The following is a 20,199-nucleotide window of genomic DNA, read 5'->3' as shown; positions in this document are numbered from 1 at the left end:
AGCTGAAAGGTTGAACAGTAGATAGCAATGCAGTTTAACCCAGGAACACATTTAATCCAGGGATTAGCAACTTCAAGAAACTACTGCCACTCCCATCTAGAGACAAAAGGGTGGTGCTAGAGAAGGCCAGGAGCTCATTGGAATCTCTTAGAGGAAGCTAGAATCAGGGTGGCCTACCCAAAGGGTGCTGGAGGTGCAGAAGAAACACTATCAGCTTGAGGAGAGGCAGACAAGCTTTCTGGCTTCTCCCTTCTCTTTCCCACTGTCCCCCTGCCTAGTGCTCCCTAATGCCCCTAAACCCAGAAGAAAACCAGGTGACAAGCCTGGGAAACAGCCTGTCTGGGTCAGGTCCCTGAAAACAAAGCAGAACAGGGAAGAGCAAGGAATGGGTCTACCAAACAGAAAAGTAAAAAGTCTTGCATATATAAAAATGAAAACATATATACTGTTCAAAAAGGCAAAACATGAGAAACAAGTATCCATCAATAGAAGAGATCAATGAGTAAAAGACCCTACACCAGTGAAAGGAAATAAACTTCAGCTACATTTATCAAATAGAACAATCTCAGAAAGCAGAGCCAAAAAAATTAGTTTCAAAATATAGAGTATAATATTATTTATATAAAGCTTTTAAAGCATTATGATGCTTTTAAAGCAAATATGATGATATGTGAAAGACATAAAAAAAAACAAAAAAATTGAAAAATTATAAAAGTAAATTTTCAGTGAACAGGGATGGGATCAAGGAGAGATACATTGGGGATTTCAAATGTAATGATAATGAAGCAGAATGAGGGTGCATACTTATTTATAATATCTAAAATATAATACATTTTAATTTTACAGAAGTGCTTGGAAAATGCTATGGGCCTAGTTACTTTAAATGATAGGAAGAGACTGCATTATCATGGTTTTGGAGAAAGGGTTTAATGCACTTGCCAGGGGCAGCCTGGCCCAAGACTTTCCCACTCCTGCTCTATTCCTCATGGCCTCAACCCAGTCAGGCACATAATCAGCCCTTGCCCCACTGCCTCTAGACACACAGGTGGGTGCCCCAGCACCAGCATTCTCCTGACTATCTTGTAGATTGTGGGTAGAAGTTATGCTCCAGGCTTTTCTGCTTTAGTTTTCTCAGGCCCCCAGTAGGTCTTGGTCTATATAAAGATGGAAACGTGCTTGGAAACAAGTTCCTGAAGGGGTCACTTTGAACACAACCTGTTAAATGTCAGCATTCTCAGAGCATAACAACAGCCCTCAAAAGACCATCATCCTGCAAACCTCCCTTCCCAACTCTAAGCCTTTTTCATCTTCTTCAGCTGAAGGATCTACGCAGGGCCAGCTTCATGAGTGTGTGATCTGTGCAATCACATAGGGACTCTGCATTTAGAAGGACCCTATGCTTAGTTTAATGCTTGACTGGGCTAGCTCAAACTTCTTTTTTTAAACAAAAGTCCCCATTTTTTCCTTTTTTGCACTGAGCACCACAAATTCTGTAGCTTATTCTGGGCTTAAGAGTCATGGGACAAATCCTTGGGGTCATTTATGTATCACATAAAGAATTCTGCCTCAGTCAAAACAGCAGCAGAATAAAATTTAAAATCTTTTAAAATCCTATTGCATTTATTCATTGCTTATAATCTGTCTTCCCTATGAGAAGATGTAAAGTCCACCAAAGTAAGAACTATTATTTTATGTAGTTTCATACTGTATCCTTTCACACTGGCACAATATCTGGCTCATAGCAGGTGCTCAATAAATACTCATTGGATGAACAAGCATCTATAGAACTATTAAATCTGTTCCAGAATTTTTTTTTCCAATAACATTGATTACATGAAAATCATGTACCAGATTTTATGTAGAGTATAAGTTCTTGAAGAACTCACACAAATTAATATGAATTCTTCCACAGGAACAAGTATAAAGTAGGGAGATGCTTCTTCAAAAACTATAGCCATTGTATCACATTTCTGCTTTAATGATGCTCTGTATTTACTCAGGATTACTACTAACATTTTATAGCGTACTTGCTCTAAAATGTACCATGAGAGTCATTTGGGCCTACTTTGTGACACTAAAAGCACATCTCAAGTTCATTCAAAAATTCCTCATTTTCAGGCACACTCTTCAGTACTAACATTGTCATCCCCACTTAATGAGTATTCAGATGAGATTGCTTCAGAATATAAAAATATTTCAATTCATAATAACAGCACATGTTAAAATAATCAGAATCATCACCACAGGAACTGCAGGAGTTGATTCAGGGAAACAACATCCAGATGCACAAACAACCTGGATAAAGGACTGGAGATATTTCTTTTTACTGGCCTAACTGTCATGTGGCAATAGCTTAAACCAGTATACAGTTCAGTCGGTTTGCCGATCTTGAAATGAATTTTCAAAAACTCAAGTATTTGTTATTTCAAATTATATGCATAAACTGTTATTTGATCTTTGCATAATTAAATGATTATAAATGCAGCCATACTATATTGTCATATCATCTAGATGTCAATGTATCCTTAAACACACTGCCTTACAGTAAACATAAAGATAGGGTGGTAAATAAGCAATAGCTTTGTGCAGTTTAAGAAAACATTAAGGGGTATGGATTGGCAGCACAGTCAAACACAAGGAATCCTTTAAATCCATTTGCTTGACATGGCAGATGATAGAACTGAAATATCCAACTAATATCTAATATTTAAATCCTAGACAAAACATTTCGGTGCAAATCCGGAAGTGCCTTCCTATTTACTCTGATCCAAGTCAAAGGTAGCTGGATAATTAGTTTTCTTTAAACAACATTCAGCTTTGCTGACATCTCATTTTCCAAAAGCAGCTGTTAGCCAAATATAGTATTGTTTATTCATTCCCTGGAAGGCTGTTTTAAAAAGCACTTCTGGTAAAAATGTTGCATCATATAATTGGAGATAACAGGAAAAGTAGGAGTTGCTGTTTATATTTAAATAAACATCTAAGTCCAGTTTTCTGTTTGTGAATAATCCTTTTATTTTATGCCATTAGGCACATTGAATTATTGTTGTTTATTCCTTGCTTTGGGGCCTTGCTAGGAAGTATTCCAAATATGGTAACAAGAGATACTGCTCTTGAAAAATGTTAAGCTCTTTGCCACCACCCTCTCCCTCTTGTCCTTTTTTTTATATGTATATAGTAACATATATTTTATATATATATGAGATACTTCTAAGCCAGAGACCTTAGGAATATGTAATATTAACTATTGCTGTATATTTCTTGTTATATGATACATTCTCATAATTAAACTCTTGTGTAGTTTGTTGTTTAGAATGTAGTTACTTAAATATATGCAGGGCATCTCAGTAAAATCCTCAGCTACCCTTTGAAAGACAGGACAGGATGAAAAATGTTGCTCTTGTAGGGAATACACCAGTACCTATCATTAGTGTGCTTGGTCCACAGTGCACTGGTGGCCTTTTCACTTCCTTCTTCTAGGAACTGAGAACCCATTTAAGGAAACTTTCTCAGATCTGATTTCTATTTTCTCTTCACTGGTTCTTTTCTGCCTAAATATTTTACCTTTAAAATACATTTCTGGACTCCATTATTGACTTTAATTTCATAATCAGAGCAGACTGAAAAACCAAATAGAAATTATTTTAAACCTGAAACCAAAAAAAAAGAAAAGTGTTCTATTTCTTAGTATTGCTTAATCTGCAGCCTCATTGGGAAGATAAAGATGGAATTCAGTGATTTCCAACATACTATTGGATTCTAAAATTTTATGACTTCACTAACTAGGAAATGAGATTTATTGCCCAAAGTGGGTGGTTGTATAGTGCATGCCAAAATTCAGGTAAGTGGCATGGAGGTGGGGGTCTTGGGGAAGGGTATTTGCTTTTTGGGATTATCCAAGCTGCTATTGTTAGGTAGCTAGTCAGCAATAAACAGTGGAAGGGGAAGGACAATGAAGGCAGTAAAGAGAGTCCAGAGGTTTCAGGATTGGGAATCACAGGGAAACTTATCAAAACAGATAAACATCTGGAAATTGGAAATGGTATGCCAAACCTTTTTCAGCCAGTTAATTATAACCTCTTAAGCAAACTATTGTTTTGTGATGTCACATTTGCCCCTTGTGACCAGGTCATTACCAGAGTTTTGTCATACCCACCCCTTGTGACTAGGTCATCATGACCCTAAAAAGAAAATTTGCTGAGGGCTAAGCAAATAGATAATAAACTGCCTAAGGGGATATGAGAGAATAGAATAAGAACCAAGGGACCCAGCATCCTTGACAATCCCAGACTTGGGCAGGGGTTGTGGCTCAGGGGAGGCACTGGGTTTGACCCTCAGTACCACATAAAAAATAATAAGTGTTTAAAAAGTAATGGGAAGCTGGCAGCAGTTCTCCTTAACATGACCCTAAAACAAACAACCACTCAGACTCTTAAGGGCCTCCTCCTGGGAGCCAGCCCATTCAGTGCCTGTCCAAGATTGCTTCACTCCACAGGCAGATCTCCTCTGCACACTATGACCCCTTATTAGCATGGATAATTAAGAACTCTCAAAACATTGCATTTGTCACCCAATTAATGGGACTTCTGATTGATATTGACTGGTTAAAAACAACATTTTGTGCTCATCTGGGAAACTGCAATCTTTTTATGTTCTAAGCCATTTTCCATTAGTGCCTGTGCATGAAAAGTATTTTAAACAAGAAGCCAAAGAGCATTTCTAAAATTGTTCAGATTCTAGGAAGATTTAAGATGAAGCAAATGTTCAGCTTCCCATTTGGACCCTAGAAGCAGTGAACACACTACCTGAAGAAAACATTCACATTTTCTTGCACATAAATACATTTGTCATACCAGAACCATTGAGACAAATGGCTATGTTTAGTTGGGAAAATGTATATTTTCTCTGTATTATAATGTTACACTATAATCCTTGTGGTTTTATAGTTTCAGTATTTTTTTAGTATAGGAAACATTGAAATAGCATATGCAACTTAATTTCTATAAAGCTCTTTACAAATATAAAGGACTACTCATATTCATTAGCAAATAAATTCACATACATTTTGCCTAACAGAGAAGGATAGCCATGATTTTGAAATAATTTTGAAAAGGTTAAGAAAACTACCTGTAGGGGCTGGGGATGTGGCTCAAGCGGTAGCGCGCTCGCCTGGCATGCGTGCGGCCCGGGTTCGATCCTCAGCACCACATACCAACAAAGATGTTGTGTCCGCCGAGAACTAAAAATAAATATTAAAAATTCTCTCTCTCCTCTCTCACTCTTTAAAAAAAAGAAAACTACCTGTAGAAAAAATGTTTTATAAATTTCTACTCCTGACTGACCCCCCCCAAAAAAAAATGGGCACCACATATAAACAACTATTCCTCCAAAGTTTTTAGGCCCTTTGAATGGTCAACAGACACGTAATATATTTATGTCTATCACTATAACCAAACAATATGAAAACCTGCAGTAAAAATGACTACAGACTACAAGCAATTAAATTTTTTTTTTTAAAGAAAGTGAGAATATGTAATTATGAAAGGATTTATAACTACAAGATGTTTAAAACTGAGGGTTTCAAGGCCAGCCTGAGCAACTTACTGAGAACCTGTTTTAAGGGGAAAAAGCAGGGGAGCAGGGGAGGGGGGGTGATGTACCTCAGTAGCAGAGTGTTTGCCTAGCATGTAAAGTCCTGGATTCAATCCCCAGTATTACAAAATACTTTGTTTTACAAAATTATTCATCTAATTGTCCTGGTATTGACAACTCTATTGTTTGGGATTCTCGAGGGGTTTAAATGACAGAAATTCAAACTGTGGCAAGCCAAATAACTCACTTATTTGGTTACTGGGTGGTTCAAATTTTATGGTAGCAGGGCTAGAACCAGGGCCTTAGACTGTAATACCCCAAGAATCTCTCACTTAAGTTGGCTCCACAGCAGAGGTAGTGTTCTCAGGCTCTCTAGTTTTTGTCATCAGTTTGGCAATGTCGGCAAAAAGAAAATTTCATTCCTTGAAGGGTTCTATATCAAAGAAGGTCTAGATAGATCCTGTGAAATCATTTGCCCTTTGAACCAATTACTACTGCCGGATCATCACATTGACTGATCCAGTCCATGTCATCCTTATGAACAAGGAGTAGAGAGCAATTAAGAACCCCTTAGTATTATTTATAATGTTGGAGTTTCCCAAATAGGGGAAATGCTATCTAAGTTGGGTAAGAAAATTGGATAGGTTTAAACTGTATCTTAATTTAGTGATCTTTACCCTTTCATCCTTAAGGCATTAGTTTCTGTTCAGAACACAGGATTCTATGGCCCTATGAAACCTCCCTTATGTTTAATGTGGCAACTAGTTAAACATGAATGGGACTTAAAGCGATTTATTATAAACTAAAGCTTGCTAAAGCAACTCTTTTGTTTGTTCCAACAGAGCTTTTAAGTTCTCTTCAAGCACTTTTAAAATATTATTTAACTAATTAAGACTTAATTGGGCCATTTTATTAACTCAGTTGTATTTTCTCAAAATGGGGAATCTGAAGGTCTTACACATTGATGACTATACATGATATATATAGCCATGCATGATGCCATAAATTTTTAAGATAAATATAACTGGATATAACTAGGCCCAAAGTTGCCAAATACACCACCAAATGATAATTGGCTTCATCAAAATCAGCTTGGGAAACTTTTAAAAAAAATTCTTGGAATGCATTTCCCAGTTTTCAAAATAAAAAATGTTTAGGGTGGTACTAATGTTAGCTCCCAGGTGTTTTGACACACAACATATTTAACATCTGGCTTAGCTCCATTTTTAAATTAATTGGAAACTCCATAATACATTCTAATTTAAGAACATGCATGAGATATAGATGTAATATAGTTGCTTTTCACCAAATCAGTGAAATTGACATAGTTTACATAGAACTATGAGAATTTGGAGCAGGATCAAAAGTAGGTCAATCGTTATGGCAATGAATGTTTTACCATCTATTTCATTTTCCTGGTCCAGAAGGCAGTTCTGATTTGATGGACTGTTGACTTTTCAATTAAGACTCCATGGAGTAAAAGTAGTAGAATTCCAAGCTGCTTCTACCACATCCATAAGGCCTCAAACATGTTTATCATGTCTATATATACTGAAACAAAAGTACACAGAAAAAACACTGATAGTTTCTATTCTACATTGAGGTGGGAGGGAGGTTTGTGGTTAATGCTGGTTCTGAATCACCAAAGGGTTGTGATCATAATTGGAAAACTGATCTAGTTCATGTCTTAAGTACTTCAGAGGTAAAGAACAAGACTATAGACATGCCATTGTACCATCATACCTTTTGTGTGAGTTTTCATTTACCAAATTCCTACCATAAAAATTATTAACAACTCTGTAATTAGACCCCAAATGACTTCCACCTGCAGGCTTTATGTTCTTTTACAGCACACTGGCTTCCACTGAACCCCTAGAACAAAGTAACCAAACTGCAAATCTCATAGGTATCAATGCCAAAGGTGATCAACACTTTTTCCTAGAACATGAAATTTCTAAAGAAACAGATACTCATCAAATATTTAATGAATTGGGTTGGGTGCAAGGACCAAAAACATAAGAATGCAGATTCTAGCCATATAACAAGGAGAAAAGATAGGAAATGTGGTTGAGAAAATAAATGTACACTAAGAGTAAGAAACCTTTTTATAGACATTTCCTTGACTAGCAAATAATTAAAATTAGGCTACTTACAGGATAAGAATGATAATAAGCAGCATTATGAAACAATTTAATTACCAGAGTCATTGGTTTCAACTGAATACTCACACATTAGAACCTGTTTAGAAGGCTGCTAATAAAGATCACTATTGAAATTTGTAAGTTTTAAAGTCAGATTTGAAAGGCAAGATAAGTGATTCCCCTTCATACACAGTTATTAGCTCTGACCAAGGCATAAGAATTCACTTAGAAAAATTGCTTTCATAACATACCTAAAAATAGGATAGTTCATAAATTTTCAAGACTGTTCTTCCCTGCTGTGGACAGCCCTTGATCTCTGACTGTAAAACTTAGCAAACTTTGGCATGTTCTAATGTTAGTTTTATAAGTTACTGAAAACCCCTATAAATTTAGCCTCATTTCTTAGATCTGTATAGTGTTCTCACTCAGAATGCTTAAACATTGAAGTCACAAAATGAAATACCAATATAGAAATATTCATCTTTAGACAGGTTGTATAGTTACCACATGGCAAGAAACTGACAAAACAAAAAAAAAAAAAAAAAAAAAAAAGTAAACATTCAGGATAAAAATACTGCAAAGCATTATGGAATTTGAACTTAGCACTTTCCTAAATTTTAGCAGTTCCAACTATAGGAAAATATAGCTGCTATAAGGATTGAGATGATTTAAGCTAACTCAAATATTCCCCAATTTTTAAAATCCATAGATTTTTATAGTTTTATTATAGTAACAAAGAGTTGTCACAGTGAGATCTACACACATGTACAGAATTATTACATTTAAACTCATATAGAACAATATTTACATTTTAAGTTATACTTTTGAAAGTAGAACATGAAGTACAGCTGAAGTTTTACAATAAGAAGAAAAATATACAAGACAAAAAGAGAGTCAACAGTACAACCATCCTCCATATAACATGGACACTTTTTGTCAGAAAGCTACATCTTCTTAATCTGATTGTCCAAATCATCAAAATATGGATGATTCAGTGCCATTTTGCCAGAAATTCGTTTGGCAGGATCATAGACTAACATTTTCTGTAGGGGAGGGAAAAAAATTAGAAAAGAAATCATTTTAAAAAAATCTCCATAAAACCTTAGTTTTTTTTAACCAATAAACCATATGCACATAAGGTTAATGAAAATCTACTAAATTCACATTTTCATTACTTTAACATCAAGCTACATAAATGTCTCATTCCTCCATATTTTACCCTCTAGCTCTAGAATAACCTACTCCTTAAATTACAGATATCTCAACCTTTTTAACTTGTAAATTATAGTTCAGACAGAGATATCTTTAAAACCAAGACATAAATTCAGGAAAGATATCTGGTTAATTATATTTACTTCAAGAATTAAATAGCCGTCTGAGTAATTTATAACATTCTTAAAATGTTGGCAATTAACTATAGTGGTTTTTGATGCAGCTTCCAATAAATTCCCAATTTAAAAACGAAAACAAACAGAAAACCTCATAGCACAATGTGTTATAAACAGCTAAATATGAATCATTAAATTAATTATGATCAGGCAATCTAGTATACAAATTATTTTACACATTACCTGGAAAAGTTTAGTATTGATCTTAAATTCTATCTTAAAAGAAATATTAACCTCAAAGAAAGCCAATGAACAAGCAGACTAGATATTATATATTATACATACATATATATATATATATAACTAGTTACCATTAGAACTCTTTTATGTATCTAACACTATATGAAGGGCTTTGGATATAGCATGTCCATTAATCCTTACAACAAAAGTAATTCGGACCCTTGAGACTCAAAGACTCTAGCAACTTGCCCAAGTTCATAGAGCTAAGAAGCAATAAAGCTGGAATTTGAATCCTAGTTTAATTTATGATCAACTGGGGAAAATTTTTATCCCTCAGGGGAATTTTGGCAACATTGGAGACATTTTTTGATTGTCATGATGGGCGTATGTGTGTTCCCATCTAGAAGGTAGAGAACGGTGATGTTAAACCTACTGCAATGAACGGAACAGTTCCAGTAATGAAGAATTATCTATTTAAGTTGTCAATTATGGCTACATCATAGAATCTTACTTAGGGCTTCTCTCCACAACTGGGAAATCTGAGCTTAAATTTTGTGGCATGATTTATATATTGAATGGAGCTCAAAGATCATCCTAAAAGATCTATTTCATTACAAAGCAATGTTTTTCTTTCTTTAAACTAGCCAGACTATTTATTTATTGGCACCATATTACCTGGGATTTGTAAAATTGGTTCATTCTAAAAATTCAAAACTTAAATATTATTCTAAGACAGGCTTCTGGAAGCAGGCCTTTTAAATAATTTTTGTCTTGTTTTAAAAGAAAACAGTTGTTAACTGGGAATAGAAATATAATAGAGGGGAAAGATTAAGAACTACATTAATCCTTCTAACCTTTCTGATGAAGAAAACCAGGCACAAAGTAAAAACTGGAGTTCAGGTTATAAACAACTTTAATGACTAAAAATATCAAGCAGTAAGGAAAGCACCAATGTCTAGGATGAACAAAAAAATGGAACTTAGTAGTAAATACTGAGACAAAAAAGCTGGAAAGGAAGACTACAACTCACCAACTTAAAAAACTTTACAACTTTAATTAGGGCTGGGGTGTGTTCAGTGGTTGAGTGCTTGCCTAGTATGCATGAGCAATGCAAAAATAAAAAACAGCGAAAAGGTGTTAACTCTAGTCTCTCCTTTAGATCATGAACAACAACCTATCAGATTAAAAACAAAAGAACTTTCATGCTAACTAATTCTCTTCTCTCTAGTGTTTCTTTTTTTTTAATATTTATTTTTTAGTTTTCGGCGGACACAACATCTTTGTTTGTATGTGGTGCTGAGGGTCGAACCCTGGCTACACGCATGCCCGGCGAGCGCGCTACCGCTTGAGCCATATCCCCAGCCCACTCTCTAGTGTTTCTCGATAGCTAAAATGGTTCTAGTAATATAACAGACAACTAACTCAACAGATGTTGGTTTTCTTCCCATTTCCCAGGTAAAAGAAATGTTATTGAATATACCCAGTCATCAATGTTAAAGTCAGTATAATTATATATTACACTATATCACTGAAAGCATACAGAGAGCTTTCTCACCGAGAGCAAATCCAAGCCATTTTCATCCAAGTTTTTGACATGGGATGCCAGGCTTCCTGGTTTCCACTTGGGAAATGTATTCTTATAATCCTGTAAAGATTCCACTTCTGGCCACACTTCATTGTTGGGAGTGCCCAAAGCTCTAAAAAAAAATCATAGCAAAATAGGAAACTGTCATTTAAGGCAAAAATACTATCTTGTTATATACATATTTATTACTTAAAAAAATTAACAGCTTAGTTATAAAAATACCTGAAAATCCTGAAGAGTTGATCAATTTCTGAATCTCCATGAAAAAGTGGTTTCTTAGTTGCCAATTCTGCAAATATGGTGCCTATACTCCAAATGTCAACTGGAGTGGAGTAACGAGCTGACCCCAGCAATACTTCAGGAGATCTATACCAGAGTGTTACTACCTGTTACAAAGCAAAAAATATACAGAATAAATGTGGTATATTAAACTACCTAAATTTCCTTTAGAATGTTGTAAAATTGCAACTAATAACACTGTTTGTCAATTTACTATACACAGAATATTAAAATTAAGCTAAATATTTCATTCAAGTTCTACTCTTTAGGGAAAAAAAATAAAAAATACTAAATCTTTTCTTGCTTTTCAAGTCATTAAACTGTTATATAGGGCTGGGGTTGTGGCTCAGTGGTAGAGTGCTCACTGAGCATGTGTGAGGCCCTGGGTTCTATCTTCAGCACCACATAAAGATAAATAAAAGTATTATGTCAATCTACAACTAAAAATTATTTTAAAAAATTTTTAAAAAAAAGTTATATAGCTGGGCATAGTGGCACATGCCAGTAATCCCAGCAGCTTGGGAAGCTGAGGCAGGAGGATCATCAGTTCAAAGCCAGCCTCAGCAACTTAGCATGACCTGTCTCTAAATATTTTTAAAAATGGCTAGTGATGTGGCTCAGTGGTTGAACGCCCCTGAGTTCAATCCCCAGTAACAAAAAGCAAAACAAAACAAACAACAAAAAACCCCAGTGATATAGGTTATCAAAAAACAAAACAAAAAACCCTATTGCTATAGATTTGGAGGTGATATTCTTTAAAATGAAGATTCTGCTTGCATGCTAAAACAGTATATACAAATAAGAAACATGAATAAACCATGTTAGTTTATTCATGATCTAGAACTAATTAATCATTTTAGTATATTTATCAGAATGATAGAAATATCAACTCTAACTTAGAACAAAGCTAATGAGATAAAATAGCATTTATTTAAGCCAAAGAGAACCAAATAATTTATTTATGCAGTCATGGAAAAAATAATAAAAAGGAATAATAAGAAGCCAAAACATCTATTCAGAAAGTTATTATCTGCAGTCAGTCTTCAGGTGAAACTGTATACAACTCCAAAAAGACACAGGTTTTCAACAGTCCTTTACTATACAATCCAACATTTGCTTTCCCTCCAGAAACACCAAATGAAATGCCAACCCTTCAACACAACACTGGCAACATGACAAGGAGGCTGGGGTGTAGTTTAGTGAAGAGCACTTGCCTGGCATGAGAAAAGCCATGGTTTGACCTCCAGCACTACAAGTACAAACACAAAAAAACCCCCATGATTTTTATACATACACACACATATATAAAAGCTTCTAAATGAATTGTGTATCCGAAATAGTACCCCTTAAACAACGAAATCTTTTAATCAATCTTGTTGTGTATCAGGAAGCATCCAATTAGGAGACAGAAACCAGTGACTTGGGGAAAAGTTTAATATAAAGAATTAAACTATAACTGGACCAGAATAATGAGATTAATAAGAAATAATGAAAACTCACTTACCTCATGTGTATATACCCTAATAGGTATCCCAAAAGCTCTGGCAAGGCCAAAATCAGCTAGTTTAATTGTTCCTTTGTCATCAATCAATAGATTTTGAGGTTTTAAGTCTCTGTGAAGAACTCTTCTAGAGTGACAAAACACAATCCCCTGAAGGATTTGGTACAAATAACTCTAGAAAAGGAAATATAAGTTAGAAACGTAATCTTACAAAATACAATTTTCTAAATATTATTAACCAATTTGTTTTAATGATATAAGAAATAATGATGTAGGGAAGTGATTTACCAAAATAGCCTTCAGGTCTTTGGAGACTAACAAGCATTTGTGTGCTGGAAGTCCATTTATATATGTCTATCTTATTGATAGACATTCACCTATGGGCACATTTATAGTCAGATGATATCCATATGAACTCATTTAGTCCTATTTTACTAATTTTGGGACCTCTTATCCTTCAAGTCACAAGTTCTTTTGAGTTTCTTGATCTTCCTTCTATGCACTTACATCAACACTGTTTCTCTGTTGAATAAGGTTGTTCTTTTCATTTCTATCTTTCATCTTTACACATATATTTCCTCCTTGAAACCAATAGCCACAGATTCAAAAAAATGGCAAAGAGGATATTATGATTATGTATTTAAATGGACACAATCACAAAATTGCTATTTAGTAGTTCAGAAGTGTTTTATATGATATTAACCAAGAACAATGTAATTAACATTTGAAGCAACATGGGTATTACAGAAATATATAGTATACATATAAAACAATGACTTAATTTTGAAATTGGAAAATACATAAAACCAATAAGAACAACTGGCTACCTATTTAGGAAGCTGGGTGTATGTACCCTAGTTCTTAAACCAAAATAAACATTTGATCCATGCAGAATTTAAAGCAAAGAAGTGGGAAGGGGCTAAGAGACAGACTTACTGAAACTACTAGAAAGATTGTCATTTATTATTCTGAATAAGCTATTTATAAATGACTCTAAGCTAATTATAATTGATTATCAACTAAACATGAATGTTTCAGAGTAAATTGCTACAAATTTTTAAAGGGCAATTGGCAATATCTACCAAGATCTTAAATGTAAACAAACCATCTTCAACTTAGTTCCAGTTCTAAGAATTTATCCTATAAGGTGAAACACAAAGATAAATATATAAGAATATTTACTGCAATATTGCTCATAAGAGTAACAATCACCAAAATGGAAAAATAACTGTCCATCAATATGAAATTGGTTTAAATAAGCATAGCAAAAATATAAACAGACACAAATAGATATACACATCTAATAACTTTTCACACCCCAAATAATGTATATTAATGTATATTAAGTATATATAAATGATTCCTTTTGTGTAAGAGCTCCATGTTCATACACATACAGAGTGGACATAAATGTGTAAGATTACAATTAAAACTAACAATTACTGCCTCTAAGGAGCAGTTTGCTAAAGTTGGTATAAGGCACTTTTACTTTATATATAACAAATGTCTACAATACATTAATCAAATGTTTTAAACCAGAATAAAATAGAATCATCTGCCACTACCACACTGCTCCAGGCTTTTTTTTCCTATATTATCTGTCAGCTAAGGAAAGACCAGAATGCCTTAGTTTTCAACAATAGAACACAGAGAATATCAGTTTTATGTTAGGCTCAGACACCATTTTTCACTAACTAGAAGCATTATCTGGCAACTAAACAGACAAATATTAATCTATCTAATAATCTGTATAGGAGAAAATAAATAAAATATGAAATATTTTTTCTTTCTCATTCTATTTTCTAACACTTTTTCCAATCATAGTCCGACAAAACCCATGATTTCTACATAGATTCTTTACCTTTACAGTATATAAATATTAATAAAATTAGTAAGCTTCTTACCTTAACAAGTGAAGAATCCATGAACTGACCAGGAGGGATAGAATCCAGGTATTTCTTGAGATCCATGGAAAGGAATTCAAAGATGAGATATAACCTGGAATCCTGCATGAGCACATCTTGAAGGCTGAGAATAAAAACATGAAAAAAAAAAGTGCAAACCTGTTTCACAAAAATAGTTGAGTAAATTTCATAGTGATTATTATAAAAAGTGGGCTTAGAGAAGATGGCAACTCCCCTATTTTCTGTAAAGAACCTCAGTGCAAAGCTAGAATTTGAGAAAGGGCAATTTAAAATTAAGTCAACTTACACAGGAGATACTAATTTATAAATAACCTATATTCCAAAAGAACAGGTATTATCTAGGATGGCTGCTCATTGCTCAGAGCTTGTCTTTCCATTTAAGTAAGTAGAAATAAACTTAAGGAAAACCTAAGCTTAATAGCTGCTCCCTATCTCCAGCCCAAGCAAAATACAATTAGGTTCTAAGCTGAACCATAGGAGGACCACTCCTGAAAACATCCTAACACTTTTTCCAATCATAGTCAGACAAAGCTTATATAATCTTTTTCCCCCTCCTGTTTCATCTGACCTAGGTACCTGGCTTTAGGACAGAGGATAATGAGACCAGAGCCCCCAGAGTGGGAGCACTGACAAAGCTCCATGAAAAGGGCTCCTTTTCTCCTATGGCCAGCTTTATCATGCTTTTCCAGCCCCCAATACTAATTCTCATCACAAAGCTCTTAAGCCTATTTCTGGTTTTTTTTTTTTTTTTTTTGAGGGGGGTGGGGGGTGGACTGGGGATTGAACTCAGGGGCACTCAACCACTGAGCCACATCCCCAGCCCTATTTTTACTTTATTTAGAGACAGGATCTCACTGAGTTGCTTAGCACCTCCCTGTTGCTGAGGCTGGCTTTGAATTCTCCATCCTCCTATCTCAGCCTCCCAAGCAGCTGGGATTACAGGTGAGCCAGGCCCCTGCTCCATTTCTGTTTCAAGTTTTTTTGTTGTTTTTTTTTAACCCATGCCCAGCATGCACAATCAACAAAAAGAGTAGGACTTTATTCCACTGAGCAAAGTCAGACCAGAGACTAAGCAAATTTAAAAGATTCCACACTGAAATTCACATTTGAAATAGTATGGGTAAAATAGTTTAAATTCAGATATTATACCATACCTGACTATATTTGGATGACGAAGTTCTTTTAATAGAGAAATTTCCCGAATTGCAGTACTAGGAACCCCTTCCTCTTCACTTTCTAGTCTGATTTTCTTCATGGCTACCACTTGACCTGTAGTTTTGTGTCTACCCTTATATACAACTCCATAAGTACCTGAAATAGACAAAGTAAATATCTGCTATGCAACACCCCACAAACTAAAAGTTCTTGCACATGATAGGCAAGTGCTCTGCCACTAAGATATGTCCCCAGCCTAACACATTTTTTAAATAACTGAATTCCTTAAGTCGTCACCAGATAGAAATGTCTTTGTGGCCAGATGGGAGGTTGTTTTACCCTCATTGCTTTCTAAAGGAAAGTGAGGGTAATTACAACCTATCACGTTTATGGTTTAGAAATAAAATTCAAGTAGACATCACAAGTTTTCCATAAATTTAAACTACCATTAATGTTGCAACACATGCAACAGAAGAAATGGATTGTTCACAAACTGAAATTTACCTCCTGCCACATATCCTACATGACTGAAAAAAAAAAATTAGGCATAAAACAGTTTAAAAAATTGGGGCTCAGGAAATAGTATTAACAGGAGTTGTAGACAATGATGGGATATGTTGTTACATATTCATACGTACATACAATAATATAATGCACCAATAAAAAAAGGGGTGGGGAGGAGGCAAGGTCCTCATCCAGAAAAGAGACAAAAAGACCATTTGTTTTTACTAAGTCTTTATTAGACCTAATAAAGCTCATACCATCTACTATGTACTAGGAAAATCTCATACCATTTGGAAGTTAACAAAAAACACTAATTCTCATTATGTGGGCTTCAGATAATGAACAACAATGTCAATAAAAAGAATAGTAGAGTGTGAGGGAAGGTGGACACAGGGAATAGAAATGGCAATAAAGGCTAGCTAGCTAAAGTTCATACACATGCTGCACTTATTTCCCTAGATAAGTGCTTTAAAAAAACAGGCTGGAGTTTCAGGGCAGTGTTGAACCCCTTGATATGTATAAATTCTGTTGAAGAGTTTTTGCTTTCCATGACATCGTTGTAACTTAAAAAATGATTAGAAGTAATCCTGTAATCCTAGCTACTTAGTATGCTGAGACAAGAGGATCACAAGTTCCAGGCCAACAAGGGCAATTTAGGAGACCCTGCCTCAAAATAAGATTTTATAAAAGTTGGGATATAGCTCAGTAGTAGAGAGCTTTGCCTAGTATGCAATAAAGTCCTGAAGTCAATCACCCAGTTTTTTCCTTTTTTGATACTAGGGAATGAACCTAGGAACACTTTACCACTGAGCTACAACCCCAGTTTTTCATTTTTTTGTTCAGATACAAAGAACTTGTGATTCTCCTCCCTCAGCCTCCCAAGTCAGTGGCATTATAGGTATGACCTACCACACCTGGAGAAAAAAAATTTTTTTAAGTGATTAAAATTCATTTTCCTATGGGCATTTCTCTAAAAGTAGCAACATTTCAAAAAAGCCTAGATCGGTTTAAGACTAACAGAAGACTTGTCCCAGAAAATCAAGGAAAAATAAAGTAGAACATGATCAAGTTATGGAAGCCTTGAATTGTAAGCAGTAAACCTCCATTTGACAAATATTTAGAGGTCATTATTAAATTCTAACTAGGTGTCTACCATCATAAATATATTTATTCTCTATGACATTATCTTAAGACAGGAAAGAGTTCAAAGAATAGAATGACAAAATTCAGAAGAAACTGGATAACAACTTTGTAGTATTTGCAATGAGTAGTTTGGATATATTTTAAAATTAGGTTGTCCAAAGTGAAAAAAGACCTCAATGTCAAGAGGGATAAAATGCAGGCAGACATGTTCTAGATTACAGAGACTAAGACATTAACTGCCTTAGATCTTAACCCATGGATCTTTGGAAAATACCGGAAAAGTGTTTAGGGGTAAGCACATCTCTACAGCTTACTGCAAATGCATCAAAAAGAAAGACAAAAATGCAAAGATAGTAAACAGATAATAAAGTATGACAAAACACATCTTGGTAAAGATGTTACAGATTTGTCATACAAATCTTTCAACTTATAAATTTGGAATTGTTCCAAATTAAAGCTTTCTAAAAATCAGGCTGGGGGGTGGGGCAGGAGGGTGGGAGAAGCTCTCCTAAGTACTGAATCTGACTTCCTGCATGTTAGGAAAGTACTCCACTAACCAGCTACACCCCTAGCCTTTTATTTTTGAAACAGGTTCTTGCTAAATTGCCCCAAGTTGGCCTCAAACTTTTGATCCTCCTTCCTCAGACTCTAAAGTAGCTAGGATTACAGGCATGTGCCACCACACCCAGCAGCTTAAAAATCAATACTAGCTTAAAATTGAATACTATACTTAAACAAGGTTCCTGGCAGAAATGAAGGAAAATTCTGTATAGAGGACAGCATTTAGGCTTCATATTATTTCCACAAGTTAATTTTTCAAAAACAATATGCAGCACACAATATCCAGCCAGGCAGCAAAATGAGAAGATTATACAAGCCAGAGCAATTAAAAAGAATATTAAGGATGTAAAGGGAATGAATGATTATATACAAAATTACTGGTTTTTAGAATAACTGCCAAGAGGCTAATAATATATCACAAAATTAGCATACTACTAATATACTAATCTCTGCTGCAGACCCCAAAGCATATGGAATAAGTTATCAAGTATTTCCAAAACACAAGCATTGCAAGTATTTGGTGTCAGAAGCATAAAAGACTATGAGGGAGGTCACCAGGAAATCATATTAAATTCTCTTGAAATGTAAACATTAAGTTGTTATGTTAAAAAAAATTTTAATGCACATTAGTGCTACCAGGTACCTTAATGGTTGTATTTTAATAAATTTACATGTTTGTACTTTACAGAAGTAGCATTGTTGAAGTACTTTTTAAAGCTCTTATGTTATTAAAATCACTCACCTTCCCCAATTTTCTCTATTTTGGTGTAGTCTTCCATTGTTACACAATAGGTATGACAGATCCTAAAATGAGGAGAAACACTAATTTGATAATATGCCACTAAGTTTTAATGAGATCCTATATGAAAGCATTTTCTACAGTGCCTTCTCCAGTATATAAAGTATCCCATAGATATTATATTAATATTAAAATAGTTACAAGATTAAAGAAACCTGCAATAAGATTTTCCAACCCTTCTTAGCTCCTAAAAAAACACTGCATTTGTATATTCTACACAGCACTTAGCTTGTTCAAAACAAATTAACCCTCAAATTCAGGTATCAACTTATTTATTCCAAATAGTTCAACAATGTTATTTGAATTTGTATGCTTTTTTTGAAGATGATTCAAAAGAAACTATGTTTTAAAGACATGAGAAGGGAACTAAACTGGCCAGGTTTTTAACCATTAGAAATAAGATTTTGTTTAAAAACTGCAAAAAAATGTAAATGTTTACAATTGTTCCAGCGACAGTTTTAATCTTCTCCTTTGTTTTTAACAGCCACACAAACACATTCAAGATTGTGAAGAGTAAGGTCTGCTACAGGGATACTGCCACATCGATGTTCATAGCAGCACAATTCACCATAGCTAGACTGTAGAACCAACCCAGATGCCCTTCAATAGATGAATGGATAAAAAAATGTGGCATCTATACACAATGGAGTACTATGCAGCAATAAAAAATGACAAAATCATAGAATTTGCAGGGAAATGGATGGCACTAGAGCAGATTATGCTTAGTGAAGCTAGCCAATCCCTAAAAAACAAATACCAAATGTCTTCTTTGATATAATGAGAGCAACTATGAACAAAGCAGGGAGGAAGAGCAGGAAGAAAAGATTAACATTAAACAGAGACTGGAGATGAGAGGGAAAGGGAGAGAAAAGGGAAATTGCAGGGAAATGAAGGGAGACCCTCATTGCTAAACAAAATTACATATAAGAGGTTGTAAGGGGAATGGGAAAATAAACAAGGAGATAAATGAATTATAGTAGATGGGGTAGAGAGAGAAGATGGGAGGGGAGGGGAGGGGGGATAGTAAGGGATAGGAAAGGTAGCAGAATACAACAATTACTAATAGGGCATTATGTAAAATTGTGGATGTGTAACCGACGTGATTCTGCAATCTGCATTTGGGGTAAAATTGGGGGTTCATAACCCACTTCAATCTAATGTATGAAATATGATATGTCAAGAGCTTTGTAATTTTGTGAACAACCAATAAAAAAAAAAAAAAAAAGATTGTGAAGAGTAGCACCCTAAAAGAAAATGAAAAGTGCAATCCCACAGATAATAAAGCTGACAACCTGACATTCAAAACTACTTCAGCTGGTAAGTTTGCCAAGGAAACTTCAAAAGCCCAAAATATAGTCACCTTGATAAATGATCCCTAAGAATTTAGATTGCTCACATTATCTTCAAAAAGAAAATTCAATCAAGAAAGTAGAGATAAATCGTAAA

General features: G+C 34.7%; 1 protein-coding gene and 2 long non-coding RNA genes across 5 annotated transcripts in view; 2 read left to right on the top strand and 1 right to left on the bottom strand.

Annotated features, from left to right (window-relative positions):
- Window positions 1-19,269, top strand: part of LOC308633813 — a 43,137-nt gene extending 23,868 nt beyond the window's left edge. For both annotated transcript variants that reach the window (XR_014018873.1, XR_014018874.1), the window contains one exon: window positions 19,238-19,269. This is a non-coding gene — a long non-coding RNA (uncharacterized lncRNA). The remainder of the gene's footprint in view (window positions 1-19,237) is intronic.
- The window catches only part of CDK1 (cyclin dependent kinase 1), a 14,068-nt gene continuing 2,362 nt past the window's right edge, over window positions 8,494-20,199 (bottom strand). For both annotated transcript variants that reach the window (XM_081266905.1, XM_081266904.1), the window contains exons 2-8: window positions 18,697-18,758; window positions 15,746-15,902; window positions 14,571-14,694; window positions 12,670-12,840; window positions 11,109-11,272; window positions 10,857-10,998; window positions 8,494-8,776 (exon numbers count right to left, since the gene is read on the bottom strand). In XM_081266905.1, coding sequence (XP_081123031.1) covers window positions 8,678-8,776; window positions 10,857-10,998; window positions 11,109-11,272; window positions 12,670-12,840; window positions 14,571-14,694; window positions 15,746-15,902; window positions 18,697-18,733 — 894 coding nt within the window. In that variant the 5' untranslated portion in view covers window positions 18,734-18,758 and the 3' untranslated portion in view covers window positions 8,494-8,677. The remainder of the gene's footprint in view (window positions 8,777-10,856; window positions 10,999-11,108; window positions 11,273-12,669; window positions 12,841-14,570; window positions 14,695-15,745; window positions 15,903-18,696; window positions 18,759-20,199) is intronic.
- LOC308633811 overlaps window positions 19,987-20,199 on the top strand; it is a 23,904-nt gene continuing 23,691 nt past the window's right edge. The window contains exon 1 of the long non-coding RNA XR_014018872.1: window positions 19,987-20,070. This is a non-coding gene — a long non-coding RNA (uncharacterized lncRNA). The remainder of the gene's footprint in view (window positions 20,071-20,199) is intronic.

This window comes from Spermophilus citellus (assembly GCF_964194105.1).
Source record: "Spermophilus citellus genome assembly, chromosome: 15".
NCBI classification, from domain to species: domain Eukaryota; kingdom Metazoa; phylum Chordata; class Mammalia; order Rodentia; family Sciuridae; genus Spermophilus; species Spermophilus citellus.
The sequence above is the reverse complement of the archived record's forward strand: the minus strand, read 5'-3'. Positions and strand labels throughout refer to the sequence as shown.